At 47.8% G+C, this 23,699-nt stretch overlaps 1 protein-coding gene across 1 annotated transcript; it reads left to right on the top strand.

Annotated features, from left to right (window-relative positions):
• The first annotated feature begins 1,531 nt into the window (after positions 1–1,531).
• On the top strand, positions 1,532–22,903 carry LOC139046989 (regucalcin-like). The gene is made up of 6 exons (XM_070520915.1): positions 1,532–1,689; positions 10,550–10,715; positions 14,747–14,941; positions 16,844–17,053; positions 20,223–20,369; positions 22,098–22,903. Exons 2-6 carry the CDS (start codon positions 10,559–10,561, stop codon positions 22,289–22,291), a joined length of 903 nt encoding a protein of 300 aa, XP_070377016.1. The 5' UTR covers positions 1,532–1,689; positions 10,550–10,558; the 3' UTR covers positions 22,292–22,903.
• The last annotated feature ends 796 nt before the right edge of the window (positions 22,904–23,699 follow it).

Genomic DNA, 23,699 nt, shown 5'->3' with positions numbered 1-23,699 from the left:
AATAGGGGAAGTTGCTTCTAAATCTTTATCGAACGTTCTATGTATGCACCTCGCCTTCACGACATGGTCATTTTATTAGTAAGATCTTAGTAAGGTGTTACTAATAATTACTAATTTATGTACTACTTATTATACTACCAATTACTAATTTTATTTTTCAGGTCTCACGCGCACGTCGTCGCTCTCCAGTTTTGCTTGCTTTGAAAAAGATGAACATCCTCGATCGAAGCATACGAGCTCATTTCCTACAGCTTTGCTTGGGCGAATCGGAAGCTGTTATTACCAGCTATTGTATTCTACCGCGAAGAGAAACTATGTAGGCTCGGAAACACCGTACTGCGTTAGTTTGCCGTTCCTTGGCTCAAGCGCCGCCTGTAATGCAAAACGAGATATCCAAGCGAGCGTGCCTGAAATCCGGCAAACAATTACTGTTTTGAGCCGATAGTTCAGATCCTTACGCTATGGTTCGGTACGAAATTGAACTTCAGGTGATGATGTTTTTAAAAATTAGCTCGAAGGCCTGTAAAGAATAAAGGGAAAATCGGACATCCACCCGTTCGTAGCAATTGCTACAAAGGAAAGCCATACGGGTTCCTCTAAAGAAACGCATCATAGTTGAAGAAAAATTCGTGCTGGTCCGGGACGAATTTTTCTTCAACTATGAGGCGTTTCTTTAGAGCAACCCGTATGGGTTTCCTTTGTAGCAATTGCTAGGAACGGGTGGATGTCCGATTTTCCCTTTATTCATTACTTCTCTCCACCTTGCGGGTTTCCGCAGAACTACTTCGTCAAGGCCTGTAAAGGGGCGTGGGAAATTTGCGACGCACCCGGAGGCATCTTGGAGCATCGTGTCCTCGGCGAAAGCCAAGAGCCAGTCCGGGATGACCCTGTCGCAGTCCGCTGTTCCAGTCACCGACCTCATCCGTATCCCGTAGGGCAACACATAGGTCGCCTTCAGGTTGAATTGTCTTGCCATACCTGAAAACGTTTAGGGTGTGCAAGATTTCTTGTGTCATGAATAATAGCGTGCATATGGGATACCGTAAAAAATTCTCTTAGCGTTTACCCCACCTTTCAAGAGGTCCTTCAGGACACGCTGAAAGGCTCTGTTTTCTGAGGACAGCGGGAGGTGCACTTTTTTGCTTGCCAGCTTCTTCTTTTCAGAATTAGGAAGAGATTCTGAATTCTTGTGTAATTGCGTATATGTTTGTTTATTACTTATGTTACCGTAACATTTTCGAGCGCTGCGCAGTGTCGTATCACGTTCATTCTTTTGTGCTCCTCTCAAGCTGTGGATCTCTTTGTCAGCTTTTTATTACGGATCTTTCGACCTCATGTATATGGTATGGGAAACCATTTTAGTGCCATCGCTATCATCGATGTAAGAGCCGCTAAACATCTGTCGAAGCGTTTCGGGAGCTCATAACTGCGGTCCGTTGTAAATGAGCCAAAAGAATAGAGTATCATGGAAGGCTGTGGCTTTTGTTTTTCCCCCCCCTCTCTCTCTCTCCCTCTCTCCAGATCGCCAAGATGAAAGTGGAGGCAGCTAGCACGCACCGACACCTTCTGGGCGAAAGGCCGCGCACTGGGACGAGCGCAGCTCGACGCAGCTCTTCGTCGGCTGTCTTGGTCGCGAGGTGTCGCGCTACGATCCCGCCTGCGGCACGGAGACTCGGGTCATCCGCACGGGTAAGTGCGCCGGAAGTGCGCAGTGGTCTGAGACACGCGGGCTTGAGCCCTGCGTGAACTGCTCGGGTGAGCGGTCGTCCAGGTTACGTGGCCTATGTACGTGCCTGCACATGGTGCCGACGGCGAGACATCTTGGGCGCCACCCGAACCACGGACAACCAAGATGCGGCGGAAGTTAGCAAAGGCAATGCACGACATCAATGTGCACATTCGAAGAGCGCTTATTGCGTTGGTTACTAATAGCTCTTGCACGCCGGCAAGCTTCGGAGGACATCCATAAGAAATTCTTCGAGCACAGCGGACATGGTAAAGAAGGGTTGCGGACTTACCATCTAGAATACTGGTGGTCGCCCTTCTTGCAAAATAAATGGCTTCGTGAAACACTACGCCGTCTGCCCCAAATATACGAAGCTTGAACGGGACGTTGAGTTTTACCCCCTGCCTTGGACGCTAACTTTGTTTTTATTACGGCTGTAACTTCACAGTGGTAGCAAGGTAGGACCAGGTATTCCCATGCCTTCAGGTTTTGGAAAGTGTATCTGTTAGTTAGTTGGCGTCTAAGGCTTTAATTTGGTCGCCAAAATTAGAACGGGAAAAGCTACCATCATCAATAGCCTTTTTCTTTCTTCTCTTAAAGTAACCTGTGAGAAATACTGCAGCGATATCATATGATGATACCCTGACACAAAACCCAACACATAAAGCGTAATAATTTTAAATTTGTTGAAGTAATTTCAGGCCTTTCTCAGTTACTGTCTGGATTGTATTGTTGAAGTATGGTTGATGAGCAAAACGTGAACAAGGTGAAAGCAGGAGCCGACATTTGCAAAAGTGGACTTGTCTTCTTCAAGGCCTTCTTTCCTTGAAAAAGACAAGGCCATTTGTCGAAACTTTGGCTACTGCATTCACCTTGTTCACGTTTTCCTCGTAGTCTTGAATTTCCATCTCCCGTATTCCCCGTGTTTTCCCGTGTTCAGTTCTCGAGAAAACATTCCCGTTTTAAATAAATATGTTGTTAATATTCGCAAAGATAAGGAATTAATACACAATTATTTTATATGGCATGCCTTAATGTCGTGATTTGTGATTTTCAGATATTTTGTGAATTTCAGATATTTAATTATCAAGATCACTTGATCAAGAGTAGTAGCAAACATGTAAAAGGGATGTGGGAGGCGTGTCAATTGGCGAACACAAAGCTTGTCGAAAGCCAAGTTCTATTCATTCATTCCAATATTCATTGCCATTGTGGTTTTTTGAGTTACGGCTTCCTGGTTGTTATTTCTATTTAGGAAGGAATTTACTTTTTTTTTCATTTTATATCAGTGTTGTTCACGCACTCCAGTATTTTCTGTCCAAAGGAGCTTCTTCTTGGTCACTTTAGCCGCGCGCAGAGGTAGTTGGAGTTTTTCTTGTACCCGGCTATCAGTGTAACAGTAAATGGATATTTTATTTGTTGTTTTTATAAAGATTCTCACACCTGAGCATTGTCTTGGGTAATCTATCATTAAGCCAAGAATTTGGCGGTGACGCTATAGTACTTTCTTGATTTCTTTTTCTTGTGGTAATTGAAGGGGAAGTTTTGTAGCAGCATAGACAAAAAACACGAGAAAGCTTGTTGATGGTCGTTAGTTGCTTTAACTGTAATCCAGTCTGATTTAGCTACAGCTTCGAAAAAAAGTATTTATCAAGAACGAGTTTGTAGTAGAATACGGTACGTGAAAAAGGAATCGAGTTAACCTTCAGAAAGATGGGATAATGATCTGTGATGTCACAGCAAGAATTCGCGCTTCGAACAAGACTAAAATCTAAGATAATATGTGATCAAACAATAAGCTTTTGCCATCGTGAGAGTATCGTGTTGGTTGAGTAATTAGGCATTCATACCCGGAACTACGTTAACAGCTGCAATTGGGCGTGCAGTTAAGGGGCGGTGTTTTAATTACATTTAAATTACATTTACGTCCATGTCACCCATAAACATCACGTTCTTGTTTTCAGATGATAATGATTCTAATACATCATCTAAGGCGCTGCAGAGATCACTGAATGAAGTGGAAGGTGAAGGATGAGCGTAGTCGAAAATAAAGTTTTTGCACTCAGTGTTAAGGAACAAATGGTCGAATTCTACCCAAACGGTATCGCAGTTAGATAAGTTTAGTGCGAGATCGTGTTGTGGTTTGAAGTTTGCCGAAACATTTGTAGCTGTTCCACCATGGTTACTTGATCGTTTATGTGTGTATTCTGATGTGTGATTGGGCAAGCAGAATAGGTCCTTGCCATCGTCATAGAGCCACGTTTCTATGACATAAATGATGAAAAATGATTTGGTGATCGTGGAAAGAAGATTCTGAATATTATACAAATGTTTTCGCACACTATTCGTATTGAAATGAATAAGCGGCCGTGAGCTCTTGGAAATGAATAGTTCTAAACCAGTGGTTAGGTGCAAGGATGTACTGCTTCAAAAGCAGTACCAAAGAAGAAAACGACTAGTGTACGGATAATTAAACAGAGGTCGGATTCACTGGAATCGCGGAAACGTGGCTATCTGTAGTTTTGCTGGCCTTGATTAGACAATTGTCCAGTGAACAGGAAATTCAATATCTTGTTTTTTTTTCTAGGGTCAAAACCTTGGTGAATAGCTGCTTGTTTTGTGGCGTCAAGTGATCATTCACGTAGGCTGGGTTGCTGCTTGCGGCTGTGATGCCAATATCGCCAAGACAAAGCTTAGCAGCAGCAGCAGCAGTGGGAAAATCGAAGGAAGAGGCAAAGAAAACTTCGCCTTAAAAAGGGACACTATCAGCACCTTTTGAAAGCGATACTCAACTTTATACAAGATAGAAGATATTATACAATTCGACGTCTACTACAACTCAGTCTGCTCTGTTTTCATTTGAACCATATTACATTTCTGAATATAATTTTTTTTAGCGTAAACTACACCAGGATTAGACCTGCTAGACCTCTATACCCTAGAATATATAGGGTGTCCCACTTGGGCCAAACAATAAAAAATATGCATATGCTGCATAGCTGGCAAATCCAAGGTAATGTTGTTTGCCGTCACTTGGAGACACTCGGACTATTATTTTTCTTCATTCCGCCTCATTAGATATTTTGTCTTAATTAATTAAATAACTTCTCGATTATTATAATAAGATTATAAGTGTAAATGAGGAAATTGTAGAGCAACATGAAAAACTCCCGATACAGCTTTGCGTTGCTCAATACATGCTACATAAACGTGTTTTCCGTGCCTGAAAGATTGTCCGCAAATAGACGCGAAATTGCCGCCTGACTGGCTTAGCACTTAGCGTGTATTCGCTGGCTTCTTTCACCCTCGGAAAAGCACTTTTATGTAGCACGTATTGAGGAACAGATAGCCTTATCGGGAGTCTCTCATTTGGCTCTACATTTTTTATTGACACTTTTTATATAATTATATTAAATAAGAAGTTGATGAATTAAGACTAATTATCTAACCAGGCGGAATGCAAAAAATGATCTGAGTCTCTCCATGTGATGGCAAACAACGTTGGCTCTGCCGAGCTACGCAGCAATTACATATTTTTAATGTTTGGCCCAAGTTTAGTAAGGCGCCGTGCATAGTGTCAAGCCTGTGAGCACTATAAATATTTTATTATATTTACTGCTGCCAGTTGTACCGTGTTGCGACGTCACGACGTAGTACGTGTTCGGGTGGGAGCAGGACTCTCGCTCCTGCTCGCTCAGTCGATCCTTGTGTTGCTGGTAGTGTCAGGACTAGGGGCTCAAACGCATCGCTCGTAACCCGTTGTCAAGATTGGAGCACGGCATGAATTCGAAGGTAGCTGGCCCATGCCGTCGTCCCACTTATCCACGCAGAGGACGTTGATGAAGGAACGGACTGCTTCTCATCGAGAACGAGGAAAAAGGGTTTATTTACAGTATTTACATGCAGTTCATCAGTCTAGCATGACTGCGAGAGAAAGTACGTCAGTCTAACACGACTGCTTGAGGGATTGTCTCGGTCTAACATGAACGCTTAAGAAAGTATGGCGGCTTATAAGCACTCAGTCCCCCGCTGATCCCAAGGGGACCGAAAACGTTCGTCCAGGCATTGTAAACAGGCCTCCTCTCCCCGGGACGGGTTACACGCACACACACACACGAACGCACGCACGCACACGCACACACACGCACACACACACACATACACACACAGGTACAATGGCCTGGAGCCGACGTCAGAAGGGCTTCGGCGAACTCGGAGGCTACCCGGGTAGCGAGCCCGGGTAGGACACTGTGTTGCGTCTTGGTCGGCGCGTGGGAAGGAGCCTTCGTCGGCGTTCTCGCGGCAGCTCCCCCACTCATAGCAGAACAGGGTGGTGTTGTGTTGCGCACAAAGCCTGCTTCGTCGAACTCCTTCAGTCACAACGGCGACGAGGCTAGAGCGTAACGGTGGCGGTTTCAGCACAAAGCCAGCTTCGTCGAACGCATCCTAGCAGAAGCGACGGAGAGTGGAGGATGCGCGTATTGTTCCCGACACAAAGTCGACTTAGTCACGCCGTGGCTTGAGGTTGGCGGCGGAATTCCAAGATGAGGTCGCCACCGCTGTCGTAAATGGCTGGCAAACCCGCACTGCAGCTGGCCGTTCTTAACAGTAGTTATGAGGGCCTATGTAGAAGCAGAGCGGATGACCGATCGAGCCGGAACAAGGCTCAGAGCGCCGAAACGTCCTACTACCACGTGGGGTCATACTGTGTCCTAACATCAAGAGTCAGTAAAAACGAAACCCGAAACTGACTGTAGAAGAGCTACTGTAACAAATTATGTAGGGCGCTGTGAGGCGTAACACTATTCTTCTCTAAGGTTTACAAGTACTGGACGTTCATTTGAAGCACCAAAAAGAAAAGAAGACGAAGAGCCGAAAATATTATGCCCCTATCCCTTAAACGCGCTTGCTCTAAAGGGGTGGGTGGGAGTAACAAACTTTGGTCCGCAGATGGTGCAATTCCCACTGCGGGCGTACAAATTTGACGTGCGCTAATTTGCGAACGTTAGTTGTTGAGGTTATTAGACTGCGGCCCAGAAGACCAAGCGTTTTGGAAGCAGTAACACAGAGAACGAGAGAGAGAAGTGATAAGGGAAGGGCAGGAAGGGTAACCAGCCCGAGCCACCCGGTAGGCTGCCCTGCACTTGGGAAAGGGTGAGGGGACTGAAAGAGGATAAGGAAGAGAGAAGTACCCGCTCTGCACTGCTACGCATTCAATCAAGCGTCCATCATTATTTGATGAGGAAATGAAGTCTGAAATATCCGTGTTTGAATTTTGCGCCGAAACCCCGATGCCGGCACGTCAGTCCGACGTCCGGGATTCCAAGGTATGTCTTCGCGTTTGGGCCGCGTTGGCTGAGCAAAGGTTCCGGAAACTTGCCACGTTTAAGATTCGATTCCTCTAGAACACAATGTAGTCAGTCTGTAACGCCATATAATTAAATAGGCCCTAGAAGGTGCCATCAAAATCCATGACGTCAAAGCGAGCAGGTGCGGGAACTTCAAGGAGCCGTCGCCACCCGTCTTTCGCTCTTGCGCTTCCTCTGGCTTACCAAGCGTCTTATCGTGGTAAGAATGGTGTTTTTGGCATCGTAGAAAGGTAATTTACTTATGCAGAAGAAATCATTTTTCTCTTCAGTGTCCCTTCAAGCGGTGGGGCTTTAAGCGACGAGGGCCACCTCGACCACGAACGGGTGGGGGGGGGGGAGGTAAAGAATCCATTTGCTGCACGCTGGTCCGGGTGCTGCTTGCGAGCGTCGTCAGGCATTTATCAAATTTCCGGTCCGCCAGAATTTGCTGTGAGCCCGAATGGTAGCGGGTCGACCGGACTCTTCATTTCCTGCAGTGCCCACGTGCGAAGACATCCATTGCCAAACGCACGATACCCCACGAGACAAAATTCTGCTTGACAGACTCAGTGACGCTACGCACAACCGTGCGGTCAGCGTCACTTCTCCGTAGTCTACTCAGGGCATCGCGGGAGTCCGTCAGAATTATAATCTGCGATGTGCTTGGCTCTTCTTGGACATACTTCACAGCAACACTAATTGCTGCCAGCTCCGCAGTAGTGGATGAGGCTGAAAGCGGTATGAGAAACACCCGTTGCATTTCTGTAAAGACGCACAAGTTCCTGGACCGTCGTTATGTACACATGCTTTCGTGAATACCTTGACGGAATCTCTCAACGTTTTGAACAAGTGTGACTGGGTCCATTGGTACATCGCCGTAGCAGGCGCAGTTCATACTTTTTGTGTATTCGAGGAATTGAAAGATAAATTGGGAATGTACATTTCTTCTTGAATAGTTTCTCTGGCTTAACCGAAGTTACACGTTCAGAGTTGCTTGCAATAGTTTTAAAGAAAGCCCTGCGCGAGAGAATGGACGCTGAATAAGCCGACTAAGAAGCCTTTCGCCATTCGAGGCGCGTTGCGGATGCTCGATTTCACGATGTGATGCTCTGGTCAGCTTGCAGCCTCAGTGGAAACTGATGTGCTTCAGTAACTTGCGAAGCAGACTGCGTTTCACAAGATAATCCACGCGCAACTCGGATGGCAGCCCGTTCCAGTTTGGCCATCAAACGAGGCGGTACAGGCCGGAGTGGCAACGCATATAGGCCGCTATGGGCGCCATACAGATGGGCGCCGCTATATTTGGTCACGTGATAGCACCCCCCATTGTGCGTCTTCTGATCGGCGTCTGCCCGGAGTCCGGTCACTTGTTCACGGTGGACACGGCGGCTGCAGACAGCCGCTATTTAGGCCACCACGGTGAGAAGCGAGTGGGCGGATGGCACAAAACTATGGCCAAAGCCGCAGAGGCAGTGCAAACATGCCTTTCGTGTGTCGGTTCTGTGCGCAAAATACCAGTGCACCCTACCGCACAAACTTTCTCTAACAAATTGCGCGTTGTATCCTTGCCAGTTAGAACATGGTTTTGGAAAAAAAGGTTGTTTTCGTTGCGCCAATAGACTCTGCCTTTGTACCGGGCCTGAAACTATTGAACACCCACTTGTTGACTTTAAAGACGCTGTTTTATTGTTTCACATTGCCACGAAATATGAGCGGCAGGTTGGTTTTTACAAGAGCTTACTATAACTGTTCTGGGTGTGGTTCACGGGTTGAGTTTAAGGCTTGTATCGTGGTTTGGTGAACGGAAAGAAATTTATCCTGTGATCCAGTCCATAGGACAGCCCTGGCACGTACCCAAGGGGGGGCCCGGGGGGGCCCGGCCCCCCCCCCCCCCGAGATCAAGGGGCATACCCCCCCCCCCCCACCCACGCCACCACTCCTCACACATTCCTAAAGCGCCGCCAGATCAATGTTGAGACTTCGCAGCTGTTCACCGGTCAGCATTATGCTGCCTTTTTCACTCCTTTTAGATGGCAATAGTTATCGGCATCTCTTGTTATGTGAAGGACAGTTTTCTCGTAGATTCCGCACCCGCGCGATTAACTCGAGCTGCGTTCAGTTGTCACCATCTATTAAACCGTCACGCGCATAGCTGTTGCTTTTGTTAGTTCAACCTTCCTTGTTTAGGCTGGTCCTGGGACCAGGAGAGGGATGCGGCTGTTACTCGGCTGGTCTGTACTCTCATGGAACGAGTTGCGGCCGGAGAAAACGCCAATTGCGTTCAACTAATCCCTTTGCTTCTTTGTTTCCTTGAGTTATTGCTCGCCGCGACGCTGGCAGATGCCCGGCTGGCAGATGTGCTACTTATGTACTACTAATTACTAATTTTATGTTTCAGGTCTCACGCGCACGTCGTCGCTCTTCAGTTTTGCTTGCTTTAAATAGAGTAACATCCTCGATCGAAGCATACGAGCCCATTTCCTACAGCTTTGGTTGGGCGAATCGGAAGCTATAATTACCAGCTATTGTAATCTACTGCGAAGAGAAACTATGTAGGCTCGGAAATACCATACTGCGCTAGTTTGCCGTTCCTTGGCTCAAGCGCCACCTGTAATCAAAAACGAGATAGACAAGCGAGTGTGCCTGAAATCGGGCAAACAATTACAGTTTTGAGCCGATAGTTCAAATCCTTACGCTGTGGTTCTGTACGAAATTAAACGTAAGATGATGATGTTTTTAAAGATTAGCTCGAAGGCCTGTAAAGGGGCGTGGGAAATTCGCGACTCACTCGGAGGCATCTTGGAGAATCGTCTCCTCGACGAAAGCCAACAGCGAGTCCAGGATGACCCTGTTGCAGTCCGCTGTTCCAGTCACCGACCTCATCCATGTCCCGTAGTGCAACACATAGGTCGCCTTCGGGTTGAATTGTCTTGCCATACCAGAAAACGTTTAGGGTGTGCAAGATTTCTTGTGTCATGAATAATAGCGTGTATATGGGATACAGTAAGAAATCCTTTTAGCGTTTACCCCACCTTTCAGGAGGTCCTTCAGGCAACGCTGAAAGGCTCTGTTTTCTGAGCACACCAATAGGTGCACTTTTTTGCTTGCCGACTTCTTCTTTTCAGAATTAGTAAGAGATTGTGAATTCTTGTGTAATTGCGTATATGTTCGGTTATTACTTATGTTACCGCAACATTTCCGAGGGCTGCGCAGTGTTAATGTTCATTCTTTTGTGCTCCTCTCAGGCTGTGGATCTTTTTGTCAGCTTTTATTAAGGCTCTTTTGACGTCATGTATATGGTATGGTAAACCATTTTAGTGCCATCGCTATCATCGATGTAAGAGCCGCTAAACATCTGTCGAAGCGTATACGGGGGCTCATAACTGCGGTCCGTTGTAAATGAGCCAAGAGAATGGAGTATCACTGAAGGCTGCGGCTTTTGTTTCTCTCTCTCTCTCTTTCTCTCTTTCTCCAGATCACCAAGATGAAAGTGGAGGCAGCTAGCACGCGCCGACACCTCCTGGGCGAAGGGCCGCACTGGGACGAGCGAAGCTCGACGCTGCTCTTCGTCGACTGTCTCGGCCGGGAGGTGTCGCGCTACGATCCCACCTGCGGCACGGAGACTCAGGTCATCCGCACGGGTAAGTGCGCCGGAAGTGCGCAGTGACCTGAGACACGCGGGCTTGAGCCTGGCGCGAACTGCTCGGGTGAGCGGTCTTCCAGGTTACGTGGTCTATGTACGTGCCTGCACATGGTGCCGACGGCGAGACATCTTGGGCGCCACCCGAACCACGGACAACCAAGATGCGGCGGAAGTTAGCAAAGGCAATGCACGACATCAACGTGCACATTCGTAGAGCGCTTATTGCGTTGGTAACTAATAGCCCTAGCACGCCGGCAAGCTTCGGAGGACATCCATAAGAAATTCTTCGAGCAGGGCGGAAATGGTAAAGAAGGGTTGCGGGCTTACCACGTAGATTACGGGTGGTCGCCCTTCTTGCAAAATAAATGGCTTCGTGAAACACTACGCTGTCTGCCCCAAATGTACGACGCTTGAACGGGACGTTGAGTTTTACCACCTGGTTTGGACGCTGGTTTTTATTACGGCGGTAACTTCACAGTAGTAGCAAGGTATGACCAGGTATTCACATGCCTTCAGGGTTTAGAAAGTGTATCTGTTGGTTAGTTGGCGTCTAAGGCTTTAATTTAGTCGCCAAAAATAGAGCCGGAAAAGCTACCACCATCAATAGCCTCTTTTTTTCTGTTTTAGTAGCCTGTGAGAAATACTACCGCGAGATCAGTATGATATCCTGATAGAAAAACCAACTCATAATGCGCAATAATATTAAATTTGTTGAATTTTTAGGCGTTTCTACGTTAATGTCTGGATTATATTACTGAAGTATACGGTAGATGAGCAAAACGTGAACTAGGTGAAAGCAGGAGCCAACGTTTCGTCAAGATTCTCACATTTGCGCATTGTCTTGGGTAATCCATCATTTAGCCAAGAATTTGGCGGTGACGCGATAGTACTTTCTTGAATTTTTTTCTTGTGGGAATGGATAGGGAAGTTTTGTAACAGTATAGACAAAAAGCGCGAGAAAGCCTGTCGACGGTCGTTAGTTTCTTTTACTGTAATCCAGTCTGCATTAGTTACAGCTTCGAAAAAAAATTGACCAAGAACAAGTTTGCAGTAGAATACGGTGCGTGAAAAAGGAATTGAGTTAACCTTCAGAATGATGGGATAATGATATGTGGGATAATGATCACTGCTGCTTCCTATAACTGGTTTTCTCCCATGAAAGGTCGGCGGTTCGAGTGTAATAATTAACTGTACCTTAATTAACTTCGCCCTAATTAACACCAAAGGTCGTGGGTTAGACTTCCGCCAAAGGTCGTGGGTTCGAGTACACTAATTGACGCTATCCAAATTAACTGTGCCTTTAGTAACAACGTCTTAATTAGACCAAAGGTCGTAGGTTCGACTCTCGACCTCCGCGATGTGCAGTGGAATCCAACCGGAGGACATGGCCCGTTCGCCCATGTCTTGGAGCTTGGAGCTAACTTGCAGCTTGAATGTTGGTGCCACAACGCCTGACAACGGTTTTCTCGACCCATGAGCCATCTAAGGCTTCCACCATAATAAACGCACATGGCACACTAGCGCTGTCTTTTAAGTGAATGCTTATTGGAAACATGTGCCGATTAAACGTAGAATCAAAAACGAAACAAGACTCAAAAGAAGGGATGTCTAATTCAGCGGTCACATGGGAAGTGTGTAGATGGGCGTTATCTAGAAAAGCTAACGGCTGCTTAGAGCGATGGATGGTTGGCTCGCATGACACTGCGCATGCTTTTCAATCTCCACATCCTCGGCGATTCCACCAGCATACTGATGTATGCGTCTCGTGAGAATGGAAGTGAAATCTGCACAGCAGACGCAAGGCTAACACTGACTGGATCAATGGGAAATAAGTGTATAGATTTTAGGGAATTTAGATATTCCTTCAAGTTAACATTGGCTACATTTACGCGAACCGGACACGAGCGGGTCGAGTCAGATATCGGACTGACCGAGCCCCACGTGACCGCATTTACATCGGCTCGTTTCTGACTAGTCCGAACAAAGATGGCACGCAGCGCCGAGCCCAGACATCAGTGCGTTAGAACTGGGCTTCCAGTTTCCGCAGCCGCCGGAAAACAGCTTTATTTCGTCGGTCTCATCGTTACGGTGAGATGGCACTGGACGGTGCTTGTCTTTACCTTGTCGTGACACCACCTCCCACTGACGTCACATAAATCGCGACGTCACAGTGTTCCACACACACACACAGGTCACACACACACTGGTACAATGCTCCGGAGCAGACGTCAGAAGGGCTTCGTAGAACTCGGAGCCGACCCGGGTAGCGAGCCCGGGTAGCACATTGTGTTGCGTCTTGGTCGGCGCGTGGGAACCAGCCTTCGTCGGCCTTCTCGCGGCAGCTCCCCCACTCATAGCAGAACAGGAAGGAGTTGTGTTGCGCTCAAAGCCTGCTTCGTCGAACTCCTTCAGTCACAACGGCGACGAGGCTAGAGCGTAACGGTGGCGGTTTCAGCACAAAGCCAGCTTCGTCGAACGCATCCTAGCAGAAGCGACGGAGAGTGGAGGATGCGCGTATTGTTCCCGACACAAAGTCGACTTAGTCACGCCGTGGCTTGAGGTTGGCGGCGGAATTCCAAGATGAGGTTGCCACCGCTGGCGTAAACGGCTGGCAAACTTGCACTGCAGCTGGCCATTCTTAACAGTAGTTATGAGGGCCTATATAGAAGCAGACCGGATGACCGATCGAGCCGGAACAAGGCTCAGAGCGCCGAGACGTCCTACTACCACGTGGCGTCATACTGTGTCGTAACGTCAAGAGTCAGTAAAAACGAAACCCGAAACTGACTGTAGAAAAGCTACTGTAACAAATTATGTAGGGCGCTGTGAGACGTAACACTATTCTTCTCTGAGGTTTACAGGTACTGGACGTTCATTTGAAGCACCAAAAAGAAAAGAAGACGAAGAGTCGAAAATATTATGCCTCTATCCCTTAAACGCGGTTGCACTAAAGGGGTGGGTGGGAGTAACAAACTTCGGACCGCAGACGGTGCAATTCCCACTGCGGGCGTACAAATTTGACGTGCGCTAATTTGCGAAAGTTAGTTGTTGAGGTTATTAGACTGCGGCCCACAAGACCGAGCGTTTTGGAAGCAGTAGCACAGAGAGCGAGAGAGAGAAGTGATAAGGGAAGGGTACGAAGGGTAACCAGCCCGAGCCACCCGGTAGGCTGCCCTGCACTTGGGAAAGGTTGAGGGTACTGAAAGATGATAAGGAAGAGAGGAGTACCCGCTCTGCGCTGCTAGGCATTCAATCAAGCGTCCATCATTGCATCAATCACAGTGGTCATAGAGGCTGGGGCGTTTCAAGACACGTATAGCAGCGCTTTTGTGACTTTGTCAATCGCAGACACACGAGGCCATGGTCCCAAGGTCTTCTGTGAAACGCCTGTCGCCTGTGTGCCCTAAAGCTGCTCGAAGGGCAATCCTCTCATCTACGCATGTTAGGCAGTCGCTAAGCAGATGCTTGATCGTTCCTTCTACACCACGCGTGTCACAATTCACGTTGTCTGACGTCCAATCAGGAATGAGTAGGTGTTCATGAAAGAAACTCTTAGTCGCAGGCGTTTCAAGATATGGCATGGGATAAAGCCGTTTTGTTTAAGCTTTAGGGAACTCTATCCCTTCCCGAAGCCAATCTGTCCTAATCGGCGTATATTTTCGCCTATCTATTCAAATTGTAGAACTTCATAAGTATTGCAACGCGTATGAGCATATTGGGTAATTATGTGTATTGTTTTACGCTTTGTTGCTCTTGTACACTGTCTGGCCACAGGATTGCTGCGAGCGAGAAGCCCATTGCCGCTGCTAGTCTAAATCTCTCAATTTCCGTTACTTCGCTTATTTTGCTTTCTGAAAATGGCAATACGAAATTTTGCTTCCGCCATAGTCGGAGCTATTTGCGTAATCTCACTTTCCCCCTGTAATGCAACACGCAACCTGCTCGATCGATACGAGAAGCTCCTCAGCCGCCGAGTCACCAGGGATGATGATTCGTTCTGAACGGCACGCGTCTCGCATCGTCTCGCAGAAGGTGACCTGGGCAACGTCATCCCTTTCGCGCAAGACAACCGCCAGTTGGCGCTCTGCATGGAGCATGGCCTGTACCGGCTCGACCTGGACACGCACCAGAAGGAGCTACTGGTCGAGATGCTCGACCCCCAATCGACGGTGAAGTCCCGGCTCAATGACGGCAAGTGTGACGCCCTGGGACGCCTCTGGACTGGTGAGGAAAGGCTATCGCTGTCCTTGAGTTGGCTCGCGACATGCTGTTGCGCGTTTCACATCTAATCAGGCCATTTCCAAAGGGTTGCTTTTGTTTCTGATGAGTGTTAAACAGAAGTTACGGTGATTGTACGGTTGTGAGGTCAGAAACACAGTTCTTGGTTTTCATTGTTGTTGCTGCCTTGAAGATTAAGGCACATGCCCAAATAGACCAAAAAGTAGGGAAGAGGGTCAAGGACAGGAGCGGAATAGAATGCAAGTTTTGATGCAAAGGCGAATGACCGCCGTTTATAACTTGCCGCCAGCAAAATCCGGGAGAGTTCAAATCGAAAGCTTCGCTTTAATATAATCGCGCAAATACAACCCCTGTTGAAGAAACAGCGCAATAATAAAATGGCCAGCTAAATGCCTCCGCACCCGCCGTGGTGGCTTAGTGCCTATGGCGTTGCGCGCTAGACACGAGTTCGCGAGTTCGAATCCCGCCTGCGGTGACCTACGGAGCCGAAATGCAAATATGCTCATTAGGCCCAAGGTAATGTACCTCACGTGGTCGACATTGATCCGTAGCCTCCCATAGCGGCGTGCATCTTAATCATGGGGTTTTCCACGTAAAATTGCAGAATTATTTTTTTAGCAGACACAGAGCATACACAGCGCTACTTCTCATTCTATCTTAGCGCTCTTTCCCCACCATGTTAAGCTAACCAACCAGCTGACACGTGCACCCAACTCGTGTTGGAAGCAGGTTATGTGTCCCGTTGCCACATGTGTCCGCGATGCGTTCTCGATGTGCTCCTTGCATCGGCGAAGGCCTGTACGACTCGCCTTCTCAGCGCGCCGCTTTTCCTGCGCCTCCTCTCCTCAGCAGTCATGGAGGATGACACAAGGCTAAGAGGGACCGTCGCGTGACGGTCTTGAATTCTGTTCACAATTGATAATGTAAAGGAATCGCTCGCAGGAGATACGCCCGCACCGTGCGATAGGCTAACTGAATTTATAGTGCCGAGGAGGTCTGCGTCTGCTGCTGTTTGTCTCGCTGGTTGGTTGGCTGTGGCCTCCAAGCCGGACCTGGTCGACCAGCGCCCATTTGATGCCCTGTCCAGGCGGGCCGTGCAGGCCAGAAGGTTCCTGGAATAAGGGACTCTCCCAGCTCGAATGACAAGTTTCAAATGACGTTCATTCACCATCAACATAGCGCCGAGCGCACTGATATTGCGGAGTCTATGCGGGAGAGTAGAAGCGAGAGTGATGGAGTGGCGAAGGTCAATCGAGACTATGGCGTCACTAAAAGCTACCACGAACCAAGCAATGCCTCGAAAGATACGGGAACACTGGAGGATTTAGTTCTCAAGAGCCGAAGTGCAGGTAGGCTCAGAACGGAGTAGAGATGGCTGCATAGGTTTCCTCATCCAGGTTAGTTGCCTAACATCATGCTCACTCCACCAGTCGCATTAGGTTCTCGTCTTAAATCCACGGGGAAGCTGGCGTAGTAGCAGCTAGTAGCATTGAGCAGGGATTGCTGGAGCTTCTGAAATCGACTACCCTCAGCGACCGATTGAAAGCGCAATGGTCAGCCCCGCGCATGCGCAGTATACTATTGTTTGCCTTTCTTATGATTCGCCTTCTGTCTCCGCTGCGATACATTATCCACGTCACCGTGTCACGCATGCGCCGTGACAGCTCAATGGATATGGCGCTGCGCATTCGATCCCGGACCAAGGCGGCCGCATTTCGTTGGGCGCGAAATTCAAAAATTCGATTGTCTATACTTAGATTTAGGTGGAAGTTGAAGAATCCTGGGTGATCAAAATTGATCCGGAGCCCCTGACTACGGCGCATAGCTCATAATCGCATCGTGGTTTTGGCACTTAAGGCCCCAGAACTTAAATATTTTCAATTGCAGGGTCGATGCCCTCCACAGGGTTGCTGAACCTGATACCAGAGAAGAACAACTTCTGGTGTTACTCGAAGGGAACGCTGAAGCACAAGTTGAGCGGGGTGACCTTATCCAACGGCATCACGTGGACAAAGGACAACAAGGTCATGTTCTACAACGACTCGGTGCCCGGACTGATCTACGCCTTCGATTTCGACATTGCCGCGGGCGACATCAGTGAGTATGCTGATCGTGCCACTCGCGATCTATTCACTTCATGGCAGCTTTTGAGAGAGACACTCGCTAAAGACTTGAGTCAACGTAAGCTGGTGTATTATATAAAATCTGTTGTGTCATCAATCCGTTTAATACCTCCAAGAGTAATGATCTTTACGGTTGCTACAGTGTCGTCGTTGGCACGATTACATAGAGGTTGTTTGTCGAAAGGCAAAAGTAAGTAGAGTGAGGGGTGTCAGGCAAGCAGTTGTCAAACTTTTGGGTGTCAGCCTTTTGGGGAAGTCCCATTGGAAGTGTGCCTTTCCATCGACGTGCTCAAAACAAAGACTGACAGCAAGAGGAGGGCGGCCGCGAAATCTGTGCAGGCCAGTTTTTTTTTTTTTCGGCCACAAAAGGAAGGTCACACAAGTTTTCCCGAGCTTACGGTTGTTAGAACACAGAGAACGTGCCTGATGGCTTGCTTGTAAAGGTACATTCACTTGAAGGGATGAATTTCTGGTTAAACACGATACCATCGTATTTATTCATGACAGGAAAAGTAGGAACAGAGACTGCAGCTGCTGTACTATTGCTACCGCATTTACTCGACGCTGCGCCACAGTAGACAATACCCACAACACCCAAACGTCATACAGTGCGTGTAGTTCACGCATCTTACAATATAGCTCGTATTATTTACGTATCGGAGGAAGTGGTGCTAACGCAGTTATATCCCCTTCACTTTGGATACAAAGTACCAATCTTTAGCTTGCAAGCTGCAGCTCATTCGCCCGCCTGTGGAGTCGTAAACCCTTACCTGGTGTTTTGTGATGGCTTTAGGTAATTCTTTGTAGCTGCATCGAAGGCACAGCCACTCAGTTTTCCCTTTACGCGAAGTGCAAATAAACAAACGCTGTGCAAACGACCGACATTAGTTGACCTCGTGTCGTTCAGCGAAGCACTGGCGATTGTGATCAACCGAGTCGTTGAGGCAGGGACGCAAACCGACTGATAACATCACAACAGTTGTAATGCCCACCTCCGGCCTTTGTCGACCAGTCCTTACGACCTAATCTTCTAAACATTAATTCGCTTGTAATTATTGTTATAAAGTTGTGCAGAAACCATACACCACGATTTCCAATGTAAGCAAATGGCCGAACACTTCTAGAAAGCTTTTCTCTTTATTAAAGAAACGACGCGCTTGATGGCGCATTTTTTTTTTCTTTTTACAGTCAGGCTATTTGGGTAGCTCTGGTTGTTTCCTCACGTAATTAGTCAACAGGGATAGCGCAAGTAGTCACACGCAACCTCGTGTTTTGTGTGTTCCGCCGGAACTACAGGTTCGGGTTATCGGCCACTTCGTGAAATCCAAATTATTCTGGCGTGTCAGGTGCACGAGTCACGAACAACTACTCCGAAGGCACGCAACTTCACAACAGAGGATAAATAACACCTTGCAGCAGCCTATGATCTTCGTCCGGGCACTACTGCTCGGACCAGATTCATACAATCTGTACAAAGCCTCTGACACGGTTATCTAGAGCGCTGTAGCGCTGCGCTACAGGGAAAAGAAAGCGTAATATCACCAAAAGTTCAAGGCAGATGATGCCTTGAACTTTTGAAGATGCAGTACTCCCGACTGCGTTGTTTTCGGTTCGTAATGCTCACGCTTAACGTAAATAAAAAATACATTCTTGTCATCAGTTAGATAGGAAACAAGAACCGTTCTTCAGCCGTGCCGGTCCTCCACCACATCTTCACAACCGTATTGCATAGTCCGTGAATATAGTTCCGTTATAACCTTTTTATTATAGTTGGCAAACGCCTGGCAATAGTGTTCGAATAAGCCTCTTAAACGTAGCACCAGAAAATATTAACATTTATTGTGTGTGTGTGTGTGTGTGTGTGTCTCTGTGTGTGTGTGTGTCTGTGTGTGTCTGTGTGTGTGCGCGTCTGTGTCTGTACGTGCGTCTGTGCATGCGTGCGTGTGTGTCTGTGTGTGTGTGTCTGTGTGTGTGTATGCGTCTGTGTGTGTCTGTGTCTGTGTGTGCGTGCGTCTGTGTGTGTCTGTGTCAGTGTGTGTCTGTGTCAGTGTGTGTCTGCGTCTGTGTGTGCGTGCGTCTCTGTGTGTCTGTGTCGGTGTGTGTCTGTGTCTCTGTGTGTCTGCGTCTGTGTGCGCGTGTGTGTCTGTGTGCGTGCGTGTGTGTGTGTGTCTGTGTGTCTGTGTGTGCGTCTGTGTCTGTGAGTGCGTGTGTGTGTGTGTGTCTGTGTGTGTGTGTCTGTGCGTGCGTCTCTGCGTGCGTGCGTGTGTGTCTCTGTGTGTGTGTCTGTGTGTGTGTGTATGCGTCTGTGTGTGTCTGTGTCAGTGTGTGTCTGTGTCTGTGTGTGCGTGCGTCTGTGTGTGTCTGTGTCAGTGTTTGTCTGTGTCTGTGTGTGTCTGCGTCTGTGTGTGCGTGCGTCTGTGTGTGTCTGTGTCTCTGTGTGTCTGCGTCTGTGTGCGCGTGTGTGTCTGTGTGCGTGCGTGTGTGTGTGTGTCTGTGTGTCTGTGTGTGCGTCTGTGTCTGTGAGTGCGTGTGTGTGTGTGTGTGTCTGTGTCTGTGTGTGTGTGTCTGTGCGTGCGTCTCTGCGTGCGTGCGTGTGTGTCTCTGTGTGTGTGTCTGTGTGTGTCTGTGTGTGTGTGTGGGTCCGTGCGTCTGTGTCTGTGCGTGCGTCTGTGCGTGTGTGTGTGTGTGTGTGTGTGTGTGTGTGTGTGTGTGTGTGTGTGTGTGTGTGTGTGTGTGTGTGTGTGTGTTAAACGTTTTGTTAGAGGAGCAAAATATGCGAAACTTGTGGTTTCAGGGCGCCAAGCTTCTAGCGGAGTGTGCACAAGGCTCTTACCCAGTTCCCTAACCTCCGAGTTTTAAAACGATGCACTGTAGCTGACGGTGCGTGCAAGTTTATACCAATAAACTACGGAGGCGACTGACCTTCCGACCTCTCGTGTATTTGTTTACAAGGCTATCCCTGAGGGTGTTATTGCCGTTGGCCGCCCAGTTGGCGGATAAGAAACGCCCTATTAAGCAAAGTCGTACGTAAGCCTAAGAGCAAGCAAAGGGCTAGCAAATTCTCGCGTTGTATACCTGTTGGTATGAAGACTAGCAAATTCGAGACTCTCTCTTCAGAAAAAAACCGGCCCGTGTCCGTACAGGCAACCGGCGAGTGCTGGCCGACTTCCGCACGACGCCTGGCTACGAGGACCTGGGCCTTCCGGACGGCATGACCATCGACGTCAACGACAAGATCTGGGTGGCGTGCTTCGAAGGCAGCGCGGTGGTGCAGATTGACCCAGAGACCGGTGGGGCTTTCCTCCTTCGCGGAGCGCCACAATTTACGGGGCCCATGTGCCCACCTTGAGATTAGCCCACGGAAAATACAAGTAGACAATAGGGGAGGGCCCCTGGTAAATGAACAGCGAAAGTTCGTGTGAACGGCGCAATACGGTAGGCGCACACTAGTGTCTGCGAATTCTTGCTTGTACTTGGAATTCAATTCGATGCAGTTGGAAATAAGTAGAAGTAAGTACCTGCAGTCGAAACATGCTTGCGTTTTGAGAAATTTAGAATCATGATCCAACCGTGGTACGAGTTGGCGCTTTCATCGTGGTTATTCTTCAATGATATTTGGTCAGACACATCTGCGGTACTCTAGAAAGAAAAGCCCTCCGTATAAAGCTTGATTTCTTTAGAATCTGCAGAGACCAATTTCGCTTACATAATTTACAAACAGCATTAACTGACCTGTAGTTGATCCAGTATTGATCCTAGCGGTACTCCCAGATTGGCAAAATATTATGTAAGGTACTCGAGGCCATTATGTTATTGGGTGCGGTGGTCAGATATGTATTCAAATTAGGACCAGGAAGCTTTTGACTCTTCCTTTGTTTGACTCGTTGACAAAAGAAGTTCGACACTTCCTTTGGTACCTAACTGGGTCCGTTAAACTCCTTTTGCCATCAATGCAGCGTTTCCTCACAAATAGTCCGTGCCGAGTTGTTCTGAAACAGCGCTAAAAGCTTTTTTATGCGTTCGTGCCTTTCTAAACGTAAATGAGTGTTTCGGTCGTCTGAGGGTCTGCGCTCATAAAAACGGCCGGAAGCTGAAAAAACGAGAATCGTTCGTACGTTCGATGCTTACCCCTCTGACTTAATTGTTTCAAGACGAGAGCTGCTGAGAGGGAAGGAGAGCGTATGCTGCGTGTAGGCATGCCTTTCCATGCATGCCGATCCATGCCAATGACATGGCGAACCGTCTAAGCATTACTATAGGGACTAGTCTGCGTTATTGACTAGGTACGCGTTCCTGGATATCGAGAGCCAATCTCAAAAAGGCCGCCGAAATGATGGCTGAACTTTGCTCTCGAGGTGCGATAAATACAAGCAAAAATCTGAAACAGCATTCACTTTCCGTGAAAGACGGCAGCGATGTAAACGCAACCACGTGTTGGCGTGTCGTGGGGTATCGGAGCACAACCATGTAGGTACACAACGTTTCTGTTTCATCCTGGTTCCTGAAATTGTCAGAAATCTGATCACAAACTGCTTATAAGAAGAAAGAAGTGTATACATATTTAGGATTACGTCGGTAGGGACTACGTGTTTAGAGATTCGGAGGTAGCTTGGCTCTTACTAAGGCATCGCGCGCTTGCGTCTTTCCAGTGCTCATAGGCATCATAGAGGCCACTTTTCTTGCCGATATAGCCTGCGTTGTGCGTTGATGGACACATACACAAGTTTTGTAGCGAACAAAGGAAGCAACTAAGCTTTCCAATGTTTCCACCAGGAACAACCAGTAAGTTTGATTGAGAGTGCGAAAACGTTGGTCGACAGTCTCATAATCTGTAGACAGTTTGCGAACTGTAGTAGTCAGCAGGAATCGTCTGTAGCTGTTCTATAGATCTATAAATATATGGTTGCAGGCTTCATAAATTTGTCGCAAAAGTATATACCAGGTGACACTAGTGCCCGTAACCCTTCTTCGACGTCACTGTACAGCTCACGCTTACTCATTTTTTTTTCTCTCGGCAGCTAAGATCCTGACCAAGATAAGCTTTCCAGCCAAGTGCACCACGTCGTGCTGCTTCGGAGGCGAGAACTACGACGTGCTCTACGTTACGACAGCCAGTTTTCTCCCGGACACCACTAGGGCCGAGGATGGCCTACTCTTCAAAGTTACCGAGCTGGGAGCAAAGGGCAAGGCAGCGTACGAGTTTGGCGGTTAGACCCTAGCCGTGCCAATGCCTCCTTTACTAGATGCCAGCCGCGTTGTCCGTAAACTCGGTTCCTGGCCCTCTCCCTTTACTCTCCTCCGCGAAAAGGCAACGAGCGCCGCTTGTGGCGGACGTCTGCGTCACGTGCTGCGGCCTCGGAGATTACCATGGCGTCTGTTGCCATCTCGGAGGTCTGCATCCGCCGGAAGTTGAAAAGGCAACGAGCGCCGCCTCACAAAATTTATGCTGAACTAACTTCAACTAAGCGTGGCCTTCGCGATCGGCTCCGGCGGCGCGCCGTTGCTGCGAATCGCGGAGGCCACGAACTAAGGGAACCGCCGCCGCAATGGGAAAGCGAGCAACGCGGCTGGCATCTAGTAAAGGAGGCATTGGCCGTGCTAGGCGTGCCGATAGACGCCGCTGCGGCGTCGAAGCGACGGGTAGGCGCTGTACTGGTTAGACGCCTGAACAACGCGCAGCATGTTTCTTCTTTTAACGCGACAGCGTTAAGGAGCTCATGTCGCAAAAAAGCCGGTGTCGTCGGCGTCGGTGTCGGCGGTGTTGGCCGTGAGTGATAAATCCCAGCAGGCACTTCATGAATAAAAATGGCTTTTTTTGTGTGGATTTCAATTATAGAATTCATTTATGTTTACCGTTTTACTTGTTTCCCAGGCTCGGGAAGTTGTATCTACAGATTCATAGTCAATCTGTATTACTTTTGTATAATGTATGTATTTCTTATGTATTTCTTTTGTATTTCGCACTACTAATCCGCTATTTTATTTGGATGATATGTTTACCTCCGTACAGCAAAAGTAAGATTGATTTGTTATAATGTCACCAATGTATTTCATATTATGTACCACTGTGCCGAATGTCAATATGAGTGGGAATAAACGAGAAGAAAGGGGAGTTAACCGAGGGGCCCGATTTTTATCAGTCATAAGAAGTCAACAAACACAGACACCAAAGACAACATAGGAGAAATTACTTGTGCTTAAGAAATGAAATAAAGATGCGATAAATTAATGGAAATGTAAGTGGATGAAAAAACAACTTGGCGCAGGTGGGGAACGATCCCACCTGCGGCAATGCGAAAAATGTGGGATCGTTACCACCTGCGGCAAGTTCTCTTAATTTATCGTTTCTTTATTTCTTTTATTAAGCACAAGTAATTTCCCTTACGTTGTCTTTGGTGTCACTGTTTGTTGACTTCTTATAATATGAGTGTGAGCCATATGTCCGGCCTTTGCAGCCGCTAATGCCGCTAATGAAAAAAAAACCTTTTTTGACGTCAAATTGAGTCACTGCAAGTATCACAACATCACACCTCAACGGCGACGTTTACGTAATGTGATTCCTGATCCCGTTTCTGAAATAAAAGCAAAATAAACCTTCACCTTCCCATCGAGGCACCCCA

Source organism: Dermacentor albipictus, chromosome 6, assembly GCF_038994185.2.
Source record: "Dermacentor albipictus isolate Rhodes 1998 colony chromosome 6, USDA_Dalb.pri_finalv2, whole genome shotgun sequence".
Taxonomy (NCBI): Eukaryota; Metazoa; Arthropoda; class Arachnida; order Ixodida; family Ixodidae; genus Dermacentor; species Dermacentor albipictus.
The sequence above is the reverse complement of the archived record's forward strand: the minus strand, read 5'-3'. Positions and strand labels throughout refer to the sequence as shown.

Bases quoted from the DNA above. Each gene is read 5' to 3' on its own strand.
- LOC139046989 (XM_070520915.1), top strand. From the start codon at position 10,559: ATGAAAGTGGAGGCAGCTAGCACGCGCCGACACCTCCTGGGCGAAGGG. The intron at 14,942-16,843 runs GTGAGGAAAGGC...TTTCAATTGCAG, and splicing joins CCTGGGACGCCTCTGGACTG to GGTCGATGCCCTCCACAGGG. The intron at 20,370-22,097 runs GTGGGGCTTTCC...TTCTCTCGGCAG, and splicing joins GCAGATTGACCCAGAGACCG to CTAAGATCCTGACCAAGATA.